Source organism: Scatophagus argus, chromosome 8 (genome assembly GCF_020382885.2).
Source record: "Scatophagus argus isolate fScaArg1 chromosome 8, fScaArg1.pri, whole genome shotgun sequence".
NCBI lineage: Eukaryota > Metazoa > Chordata > Actinopteri > Scatophagidae > Scatophagus > Scatophagus argus.
Genome location: NC_058500.1, coordinates 20,800,795 through 20,812,783, shown reverse-complemented (window position 1 = coordinate 20,812,783; position 11,989 = coordinate 20,800,795). Strand labels below are relative to the sequence as shown.

The window sequence follows — 11,989 nt, the reverse complement described above, 5'->3', positions numbered from 1 at the left end:
TTACAGTAAAAGCATTTAACTGGCTCGTCTCAGGAAATGCCATCCTGCTTTCCAGTCAGCTCAGCAGCTACCACTGTCATTCATCAGAAATTGTCTACATACAAGACAACGGTCATTTTCAGGAAATTTTTGACAGCAGGTACTGTACCTAACATCCTTATATCGTTTTGTTTATATAGTGGATCCCTTTTATTTTGTGTCTGTGTAAAGGCATGCCACATTGCAAACCCATGAATTTTTAAGCATGCAGGTGTGCTACATGTGTGTGTATGTAGGCTCCACATGTGATAACATTCTCCAGCTTCTCTTGGTGGAAATATTTATGCTACGTCCTCATTTGAGCGTGCAGTTCAAACAGACAGGGTCTGGTGTTTTTTCTACTGTTTCCAGACGCAGTCAACCTCCGGGGGGCCTTCTCATACAACACAAAGCATTGTGAGCGTGGCCCTCCCCTTCCCTCTCCTCTGCCCTATTCTTTGCGTGCATATCAAGACCTGATATCCATTTTCCATCACTCACTCCTGAAGCTCTGAGATATTTATTTTTAGCAGGCAAGGAACAGTTTCAAGGGAGCTGTGATAAGTAAATACTTGTGATCCATCAGGTGTCCACAGGTGTCCGATCGCCCACGGTCTGATGATGTTTAAATTGAGGAAGATAAAAAAGGAGCTGGCCAGTTTGGCAGTGGTCTGTTCACAGGAGTATATGGAAACTAATTTCCACAACAACTGGATTGATTGTGTGAGAGCAGAGATTTTTTACTTTAAAACAGGCTTTCTGATGTAAGTAGTCATTCAACACCAGACTGTGCTTATATAAATCTGACCTCATGCCTAGTTTTATCATGTAAAACCTGAGAAACTGTAACTCTCTTCAGACTTTGAAAGCTTTTCAAAATGATTTCAGCTGTGTTAAATATTGCGTTATATTAATAATGAAACAAATGACAATGTGAAATATGAAAAATGTTGCCAGACTAGTTTTTTAGTCACTTGAGTTTGTGAAAATGACAACAGAGCTAAAAGAGTGAATACTGGACATTTGTCATGCCAGAGATTTGATTCCAAATCAGTGTCAGTTTTGCTCGGTGGTTTGCTAACAGGGTCACAATAAACAGAATTTAAGGACAATATGACACATGGTGTTTCTTTTGCTTATTTCTTTTCCCCAAACTGACATTACTTTGGGTTGTCGTTTAATATAGCTTTAAGCTAAATGTTGAAGGCATCCTGCTGAGTTCTTGTAAGCAAAAAGTTATATTGATTCATTCAATGTTTCTCTGTAAGATGCACTGTGTGTATCCTTGAGGCTTAGCAGATGTGTCAAATTCTTTTATGTGCATATATAACAAAAATTTAAATTACTAATATAATGTATATTAATACTATAGGAGTCTTCCTCTTTCCCTTTGCTGATGAATTGCTATGTTTCTTGACATGATTGCTGGGAAGCGATCAAGGAAATAGCATGAACCTGCAGGAATGTGTACTGCATTGCTAAGTGCTCATGTGGGTGTATGTACATTCCATGCAATACAAACAAAACAAACCCCTGACTTTTAAAACAACATTGCTCCATAGTGCTACAGTGGTCAAAAACTCCACAGGATGTGTTTGAGATTTTACATTGTTAATCCCTGTGGTGAAATTCATGCTGTGCATTTCATACATCTTAACTATTTGAAAGCAATGGGCAGTCACAGCACATAGCCCAGACATCAGATGTAGTTAAGTTCAGTATAATCAGGAGGACCGATTTCTTGCGTCTGGGATAAAGAAACCAATGTGACCATGAGAAAAACTAAAGTCATTTCATGCATTCACACTTTCTGTGCCAATGTAAATATTCCAGCAGCAAGGTGCATAGTCAAAGGTATACTTGTAATTTCATGTTTGCATTTTTCATACAATCTCATGTCTGTTTACTGTCTACTGACAGTAGACAGTAGACAGAAGTCTTTAAATATGTATTTATTTATTTTACAGTTTTTGAGTAATGAACTTAGTTATTCTCTTCACGTGTTATGTTCACTGCACTGACCTACCACTGGCAAGGACCATCCAGAAATGTTAACCAATGGGCCATGTTGCCAGTCAGACAGCCCGGGACTGACCCACAACCCAAAGACTTCATTTACGATCATAAACTATCAAGAAAAGCAATTAATTCCTATTTTCAAGAAACTAAAACCAGCAAATGTTGGACATCTTTCACTGAGAAATGACTGGAACAATAAATCAGTTATCAAAATACTTGTCAAATAATTGTCTTTTTCCCGATTAATCAACTAACTGTTGCAGCTTACAATAGGTTTACAATGGAACAGATCTAGAACTCTAGTTTGTCAAAGACACACCTTTGTACAAGCTATCAGCAGGATCAACTGGAATCAGCAGGAGGAGATGATGAAAAAGAAGATAACATTGTGTCACAGAAGCCTCAAAAAGCTCCAGCAACTGTTTCAGACGCGGGGCTGTACATATTACACATACTTCTGCATATACTATTGTGGCAACAAAAAAATGCACTGTTGTGGTGAGCAGTGGTGTCTGTACAAGAGAAATGGTGTCATCTGTGGGCAAACAATAGAGGTTTCTCTTCTTGCTGTGAACTTGAGCCATCTTTGAGTTGATTCAGTGGAGTTTCCATTTCTGTGTCTGAACCGTGCCTGTGCAAAACCATTTTCATTTAAGTGCTTTCATCAGAGGGAAGCATCTTGTCAGAGTAACGCAAAACGCTGTACAATAGACTCTTCTCTTGGGGAGGTGTGGCTGTGGGCCATACTGGAGTCTCACCCAGAAGTTTGGAGAGCAAAGTCTATGTTGGACCAGGACCAAGGGTTGTTCTAGATGTAGCTCAGTAGTTGAAAGCAACCAAATGTCCCACAGGCCTCCCCCTGATCCACAGAACTCATTCTTTCCTTAATGCTGTGATTAGAGCTCAGTGCTGCAGTGCTGATTGAACGCCAGTTCTTTCCTCCCTCCAGGTCCACATTTAGAAACTACAGCCAAGTCACTGGCAATAAAATAAAACACACTGTCTCTGTTGTTTCACAAACAAGAAGAGCCCTCTGTAAATAAGAGGTGCTCCTTCTTTTAATATTTTAACAAACTTTTTTCAACTATTTATTCAAGAGATCTTAGTCACAAAACACCCCGATTTTTTTGTTTTGGCTATTTGCCAAATGATGGGTCTGTTTATGCTATGGTAAAATATCATTCAATTGTAATTATGTATTTGTTTATGTCTACATTATTTTTTTGTCATCTTCAGTGTTGAATGTTGTAAATTGTAACGTCAGTTTTTTAACCCATAGAAAATGAAAAATGAAAGAATGTTTACACACAGTGTCTAACATTACTCCATCTGCCTGGAATGTTATGTGCTCAAAAATCATCACATTTCACTATTTATAAAGAACACTGAACTACCATGTGGCAGAAAAATGTATATGAAGTTTGTCCAACTTTCAAACCAGAAACAAAAACATTTGTGGAGCTTCTTTTACAGTTTTTTTCTTCTTTTCTCTGAACTATATTGAAAGCAACCGATGATGGTGCTGAGTTGTAGAGAAGGGAGGAAGGGGGGTGCGGAGAAGCAGGCTGTGAGAGGGGGGATGGTAACGATTTGCTTTGGAAATCTGGAACCTATAAACTTGAGCAACTTCTATGACAAGAAGCAAACGTCACAACGGTTCGATCTGGTTGGCTGTGAGACACACCTTTGTCTCCACCTCGTCCCTTTGATTGGACCAATCGCTTCAGATCCATTCTTCCTGTTGTTTTAAGCTCAGCTGTCCAAAAAAAGCCCTGCAGACCAATAAGCAAGTTAGATGGGAGGGAAGCTGAAAGTTTCATGGTCTCCTCCCTTTAAATAGTCAGATTCAGGTTCCTGTTGTTTCACATGCAGCTACTGGTGTGGCACATGAGAACAGTCCGCTTTGCCGATGCATTGTACACTCACAGAGACCGGGAAGTGATCATTGGCAGGTTTCCTAATATGTGAATGAAGAAGCACTGTGGCAATTTAAAACTGAGTGCTGATTACTTATCCATTTTGGCTTGGCATGTTTGGATATGACAAAGTGTGAAGCTAGTAACTGCTGGAGAAGAAGAACAACACAGGAGAAGGCTGGAGAACGACACAGAGGGAGTTCCTGAAGACAACAGAAGAGGGGAAAACTTACGACACAAGCAGAGGGTGAGTGAAGAGAGGTATACTGAAGGAAAGAGAGAGGCACTGGAGATATTCGGAGGGGTGAAGGATAGAGAATCCCATATAGGAAAGAGAAGACAGAAGAAAAACGTGGCCAAGCATGCGAGAGGAGGAGCAGTGTAATGATGACCACCCTGAGGGAGGGGTGCTTTCCAGTGAGGAGAACACAGGACGACCTTCCTCTAATGCCTGTCCTGTAGTTGTAGCAACACCAAGGGTCAATGGGCATAAAAGGCAGATGGGATCACATATGGATGATCAGGTTTCCACAGTTACTCCCATCACATCAGCAGACGATGGCAAGGTCAAGGCTGGGGACGACATCCAGATCTACACCCCAACTGGAACCAAAAGATTAAAGAGGAGTCCTCAGCACCGACCATCTTCCTCAGGCCCGTCACTTTCCCCTGTTCCTGGGCCTAGCCCCGGAAGTCTCTCAGCCCTTGAAGACCCACAAGGCCAGCGGGCAATCGCCAACATCCGGGAGCGCCAGCGAACACAATCTCTGAATGAAGCCTTTGCCTCGTTGCGTAAAATAATTCCAACACTCCCTTCTGACAAACTGAGCAAAATCCAGACCCTTAAGTTGGCATCGCGCTACATTGACTTTCTGTACCAGGTTCTGCAGAGTGATGACATGGATGCTAAATTAGCTGGATGTAACTACCTGGCCCACGAGAGACTGAGCTACGCCTTCTCTGTCTGGAGGATGGAAGGGGCCTGGTCGACCATGTCTGCTGGACACTAATACCACATACCTTAAAGCAACTCTTGTCTTGCCTGTTGCTTTAAACTGTATGAATTCCTCATGACAGGGAAATATTCTTACACGGCATAGGGGGCTGAGGAGAATTCTAAACTGCTCACCTGTGGACTCACTATTTCACACCTCAACTTTAGCTTGTTTGACTCAGTGGCAGTGGAAAGACTGATGAGCAGAGATTCTGACGGTTTTATGTGAGCGCCAGGACAGTTTTATAGGAACGTGACAGCACAGCTTGTTCTGCCAGAGCTCTCTGACCCAATCGGCTTTCTCAGGTTCTGAAGCTTGATCTCTGGTTTCATCACAATTTTCATCCTTGTTTTGCAATCAGTATCATCATCATTATTACTGTCTCCTTGTAGGTACGCATACTTTGAGCAACATTTGAAATTCATTTCATATTTTTATTTACCTCTATTTTTGCCCTGGGCTAACAAGAGTAGAAGGTTTTGTATAATATATGAAGAGCAACAATAAGGGAATGCAGAGGAAGGAATAAAAGAAAGTCAGAACTGGAAAGACAAAAATGGATGTTTGAAGAGAGATTGGGCCTTTGACTTTTCAGTATCCTTTCAATTCCTACATTTCCAAGACACTGACATATTATGAATCCCTGACCACCTCTGAACCTCAGCCATGATGGAAAAAGTAGCCATCGTCCTAACTTAACTTTCTTCTCTTTATACCTAAACCAAGCCCCTTTGTTTCTCCGAGTGCCAAAAAAACTCTCCTCTTGACATTCTTTCCTCCCATTCTGGCCCAAATTTGCTTGCGTTGCACGAAACTGTGATGCAGCTAGAGCGAGCTGACGAGGAGGCGTAATGAAAACAAACGGTTTCTAAATGCCATGAATCATGTATGTCACCATCAAAGGGGAGGCTTGATGTGGCTCCCTGCTGGGCTCCCATAAACCACTGGAAGTGATGGAGGAGGTGAGAGCTGATTTATACACACACAAATGCACACATATGCATTGGCGTAGCCATGTACATGCACAAGAGGACACACCTCTCCCATCTTCAGTTTGAAAAATTGTGCCATTTTCTTTAATTACTAAGTTATATACATTTAATAAATCAACAAAGTTAACTTTCATTTCATATAAACAACCAAACTCCAAGGAGATGGGGGCAGTTGTTCGTATTCCATACATATCCATGACAAACCACTGCTTCCTTCATTGCCAATATGCATGAAGCCCAGCAACCTATCATTAGAATGTCCCAGGGAGGTAGCTAATGTTTCCAGCTCCTGTGAAGTCTTTCACTGATCCCCATAGTCAGCACAGTGTGGTCACAGAGGACCACACTGTGCTGACACTTGACATTTAAAAAGACTCCAGTTTTGGGCCAAAATAGAAAAATAGCCCCTGTGAATTTTGTATATAATATTAGAGTAGCTGGCCTATGGAATCAGGGACATAATTTCTGAGTGAACATTAATTTCAAATAGCCTTGTGTAATCACTGAGCCAATATGACAGTTACTTATTGGTCAAAAAAAAAAAAAAAAAAGAACAGTGATATGTAGAAATAGCTAATTTGGCCACAATAATGTGCCCAAAGTGCATTTGTTAAGCCTAAAATATGCTACCACCGAAGCTCGGTTTAGTGCATCCCTTTGTATTGTCTCATTTAAATCAAGCAGCATTCTGAATTGGTGCACTGATTGCCAAATTGCTATAAATCAAAAATGTGACAAAATCAAATGAAAAAGGAGAGATTTATTTCCCTTTAATTGTTCCAGTGGTGAAATAAAGAATATTTTTCTTAATTTCACCATTATATTATCTTCCTCCTCGGGCGTGTGAAATTAGGTCTTGTGATGATCAGTGCCCGCCCAAAAACAAAACAAAACAAAACAAAACAAAACAGTATGAATATAAATATGTTTTGGCAAATATCTAATGATGAATATGCTGACATTGGTATAATGTGATGCCTACAAACTCTTAAATGGAAGCAAAGGGTTACCACAGTAACATGTCTCATCTTTGTCTTTCCAGCTGCTGAATAAAGCGACTGTGCTGTGATCTTCCATCTACATCTCTGCTTCATGCTGCCATTTCTGACATTCTGTTCACATGGACTTTAAGATGACAACTTTTTGGGTACCTCACTTTTGTAGAAAAGGACTGATATAAAAAGGCATCTTGATCAAGATACAGACTGACACGGAGAAGGAGGACTTTCCTCTGAACCGACTAAGCCAGCAAAGAACTGTCATTTACCAAAAAGGAGCTGACATTACATGTTTGGCTGGAACAGTATTCATGCTCAGCTTCTGTGTTTCATACTATTTTTCCTGCAGTTAAGGACTTCTATCTTGTACAGAGATTAATGTATTTGTCTGTTGTATAGCAGTTTTGCAACAGATTGATGTTTTGGTTATTTAGGAGTATTTACTTGAAGTATATACAATGCGGTGCTTTACCGTGACACTGATATAGTATTACTGATATAACTATCAGTCATGTGATATAAATATCACAGCAGGACATCAGGAGTGTTAGATACAGTGATACATTATTTGTCTGAAAAATAAAACTGTCCCCAAGCTTATTCATGAGATTCTTCTTGTTTTAGTAGAACTGGTTGATGAACGGTGCAAAGATTTATACTGGCACCACACCCTCTTTGTCTCCTGTCTCTCTTGTTAAACCGTCTCTCTTGTTTTCTCTAACTCTCTCCTCCCCTGGTCTTTTTTTTTTTTTTTTTTTTTTGTTATTTTTGTTTAATGAGGTCTGTGTGCCTTTGCCTGGTCAGTCAGGAACAGCTAATTCCTCCAGAAAGAACATGTTAATGTGCAATTAAGGGCTCTGGAAATATTTATAGCCTGTTTGGACCCTAAGTCTAAGCCGTGGCTTGATATTTTAGGTTATGCTATGGTGGCCTGCAGGTTTCTGTTGCATATACCTTACAAAGAGTTAACTTGAATTCAGTTTTCACACATGGTAAGAGTAACATTTAAGCATGGATAAAGGTATGGTATGGCATAGCTAGACTGATCACCGTGGGTCTAAACTTGCCTTATCTCATGATGTCAAAGGATGGAAAATAAATGCACTGATCAATAAATCATTTATCACTATTATGAGACGTCACAGTTTTATATTGCATGATCTGGATAAAGTTATATGGTGTCTAAATAAGTGCAGTTTCGGTTTACAGACCCAAGAAGTTTGCTTGTTCTGGTGACAGTGACAGTGCTCAGGGATGATAAACAGTCATCACAGCTGAGATCAACACCACCCTCACATCGTACACAATGCATGGGAAACATGGTGATGCACAGTTTTGAAAGAAAAATCCCACGGGCCAGGAATCTTAGTTTTCACAACCAGCATTACAACAGACAAGTTTAGTTTGATAAGTTGCATTAGTTTCCATACAGTGCTAGGATGATAATTTTGCTCAGTTAAATATCTGTAAATTTCATTTTGTAATACTTTCATTTTTCACAGTTTGTAAAATGTACCCAGTTTGATTGTGTAAATGTTGTGAAACAGCAGAATCACAATACACAAGTTTTTAAATTCCGATGTTTGAGAGAAAAAGCAAAAATGGGCTTATAATGGAAGTAATTTTTTTTTTAATCAGGAAGAAAAGACAAAAATAACAGTACAAAATAGACAATCTTTCTTTTATACATAGACACGGTAGGAAATGTGAAGAAAAAAGTAACACATACAGGTAAATAATACAGAATAGCATGAAACAAAGATTTCAATGTCGGGTTTATAGACACAGAGTTACTGTAAGTCCAGTTAGTTAAGCGTTACCAATACACATACTACTTAAGGCATCAAGGCACGTATGTCATGTGTATTTTGGTCTTTGAGTTTCTATTTACAGTGTATTTCTTTAAGGATAAGGTACAAATGACATCAGTAATAAAGGGAATTAAGAATTGAGGCAATACTGGCCTCTACATAAGACCCCCCCAAAAGAACAGCAACTGAAATATAATACAGGAGAGGTCATTTACAGTATGACAGACAAAACACACACACACAATAACAGTTGCAAATGCCTGCACAAAACACATGACAGAAGTCTGCATATGTACTACTGCGTTTGCAATCACCACCTCTCTCACACTCAAACATATACACTCAGACAACATTTACTTCATAGACACCACATGCACCTGCTGGGCACACTGTACAAGAGAGACACAGCATTTTGTTTAGTGCTGCCACTTGCTGTTAGGAATACTATGAACAACACTATGAATGTCCCATTGCAGAGCACCAGTCCTCTATGTGTTTTCTTTAATTGCTACTGGGATGGAGCAGTAGTGCAACCACAGTGGTATTTCTGTAATGTCAAAATCTTTTGGTGCATTTTGTCATGTTTTTTTGTTTATTTGTTTTTGTTGTTTTGTTTTGTTTTGTTTTGTTTCAATATAAAAGCGCTGAGGCCTTCTGTTGAGCAGACGATGCTCAGGGTCTGACTAAATCAAACTCAGCACTCATACAGTTTCCTACCTAAATGCTAAGCTGACAGAACTTCTTTCAGCTAGTCAAATTAACTTGCTGTGCACATTTGCTCATTTCAGTTCTAGATGTTACAAAAGCTGCATTGACACACATACACCAAATGAAGTCTCTCTTTATCAAAACAGCCGGAAAACAGACTGTGCTGCTTTAAATCCAATCTTGGATGTAAAAACTCAAATGAAAGCTCTAAAGCAACAATTCCTAGACAGAGCCAGGACTGGAGCAACCAACTAGTCACTTTTGTGAGTCTCATTTTTTTACTGGACAGTTTAAGTGTCTAGCTGCTTTTAATACTCTAATTAGTACAATTATTAGAATAAAACAGAGAAGTGAGCGTTATTTTGGCCACAAATTCAATTTTTAGACTATCTAGGCTATCTGATGAACTCATCTAAAAACATTAGTATTGGCCATCAAAAAGCCTTGTTTTGCTTATACAATAACCTCAAAACTAAGAAACAAGAAGTTGTTATTTTTTTGCTTTTGGAATGCAGAGCCCTTACATGCCCATGCAGCAGGGCAGTCAGGAAATGATTCAAATCAATAAGCAGCATGACTTCAACATCTACGGCAAACATCAGCTAAGATGATGGACTGTTTCGTATGGCATTGTTTAGGTTGATTCTAACAAGAAGAGCTACTAAGCACACTTGCAGAGAAGGATCTCATGGAAAAACACTCAGTTCACAAAACGCCTTAGTTTCCTTAATTAAACACTGATAAAGCTGGAACTCCAAAACTGCTTTTTTTAGATAATGAAGATAGCATTCAAACCAGGCCTGGTCACTGTATTCATCATCAAACAAATAGTATACAAAAGTCTGTATATATGATGTTCACCTAAATCCACAGGTTTGAATATTGTCTTCTGAAAGTAGAGTCACTGTAAGAGCAGTATCCATACTGGTCCCTTGTGTTGCTTCCATACAGCCTGCCAAATGCAGGCTGTTTTAAGGCAGTTTTCTTTGGGTGATGTCCATTAAGTGCATTAACATTATTGCTACTATAGAACAATACAATGGTCCTCAGTGGTGCCACAGTGGAATGAACGCTCCTTTAGTCTCAAATATAAACAATAATATACAGTATTCAATACTAGTGGTACAACAATAGTTCATTATCACTTTGTACTTATGTGTTTAGGTGTGTGTATGTGTGTGCATCTAAGACACTGAACAGCAGTGAAAAATAATCCTGCTCTTAAAATTTTGCCTACTTTTAAGATTAACTTCAAAGGAAATACAACGGTATTTCGACCCATACATGTCCTTAAAGTGAGACTTCATAAGACATCTCTGACGACGACTTCGTAAGACTTCTCAGATGAGAAATGGGAAAAGTATAGTAAAAGTAACACATCATTTCATCCAAGTCTTCAAAAAACTACTGAATGACCCATAGAGAGGAGTTGTTTTGTTATTTTTTTTCCCAGAGCTTTGGAATTTCTTATAGTTCACATTATGGAATGAACAGTGCAATAACACAACAAGGGCATTTGCCTCTTCTTTGTTTCTACAAAACCACAGTTGTCCATTTCGTGTCTTCATTTTCTCTCTTCCCCTTGAGTTCTTTGTTGTCTACTTTTAGTGGTTAAACTGCATGTAATGGCATCATTGAACAGACAATCTCCATGTCTTTTTTCTCTCCACATTCTTTCTTTGTGATGTGGCCACTTCTTGTTGATATTTTTGCATCTAACACATCAGATGTAAGCGCACATGCTTTCACTTGATGTCATAGGTTCATTCTGCCATTTGTCAGTCATTTTGCATCCTGTTTGGTCTGCATTTGCTTCAACTCTGATGTGGGAAGCAAAGTGGCAGAAGAGAAAGGAATTTCAAATCCAAATTCTCCTCCTTTTGAAACCTGATGTTGGTCCTTACATTAAGGCAAAGTTAAGGCAACAATACAGCCGCTGGTACATAGTGCTTCAAGAAGAATCAGAGCTGGACTCTGCATCCCAATTCTGTCTATTCTTTGAAGGTTGGTACTGGACCTCTGAACACACACGAAATCCATAATGTCAGTCAGGCAACATGAGGAGTCAATAAAAAAAAAAATCATCTGGTATCGCTCTTTGGTGAGGTCTCAGAAGGTTTCCCAGTTGCAGGTAGTGTTGCTGGTTTCAGTTACCAGCACTGAGGTGCTCATGCGGCAGGTCTGTAGAGGTTCAGCATTGTGAGATGGTGGACGTGTATGTGTGTGAATAAGGCAAAATGGGTGGGGCTCAGCGGCATTACAAACACGTCCCCTTGATGGTCATGTGACAGTACAAGACATCCAAGGCTACAGGTGGGGCCAAAATCCTGAAAGGGAGTTGTGTGAGGTGACTGGTCAGATTCTTCTACATGGAGTCACTGTCATGCTCCATTGGCTCGTCAGGGAGGCTGGGGGAGAGGGTGAAAAACAGATGTGAGTGGAAGACATGGAGGTCTAGTGCCAAACTGAAAGGTGAAAGTGTGTATTTTTGTCTTTGGTTGGCTGCATAACTGTGTGTGTGTGTGCATGTGC

General features: G+C 39.7%; 2 protein-coding genes across 5 annotated transcripts in view; one reads left to right on the top strand and one right to left on the bottom strand.

Annotated features, from left to right (window-relative positions):
* Positions 1 to 3,879: 3,879 nt before the first annotated feature.
* Positions 3,880 to 7,537, top strand: LOC124062871 (twist-related protein 2-like). The gene is made up of 2 exons (XM_046395915.1): positions 3,880 to 5,910; positions 6,983 to 7,537. The coding sequence occupies exon 1, from the start codon at positions 4,316 to 4,318 to the stop codon at positions 4,961 to 4,963; it is 648 nt and encodes a 215-aa protein (XP_046251871.1). The 5' UTR covers positions 3,880 to 4,315; the 3' UTR covers positions 4,964 to 5,910; positions 6,983 to 7,537.
* A 1,013-nt stretch (positions 7,538 to 8,550) lies between these two features.
* The window catches only part of hdac7a (histone deacetylase 7a), a 57,226-nt gene continuing 53,787 nt past the window's right edge, over positions 8,551 to 11,989 (bottom strand). For all 4 annotated transcript variants that reach the window (XM_046395910.1, XM_046395913.1, XM_046395912.1 and 1 more), the window contains one exon: positions 8,551 to 11,865. In XM_046395910.1, the coding sequence (XP_046251866.1) occupies positions 11,823 to 11,865 (43 nt within the window). In that variant the 3' untranslated portion in view covers positions 8,551 to 11,822. The remainder of the gene's footprint in view (positions 11,866 to 11,989) is intronic.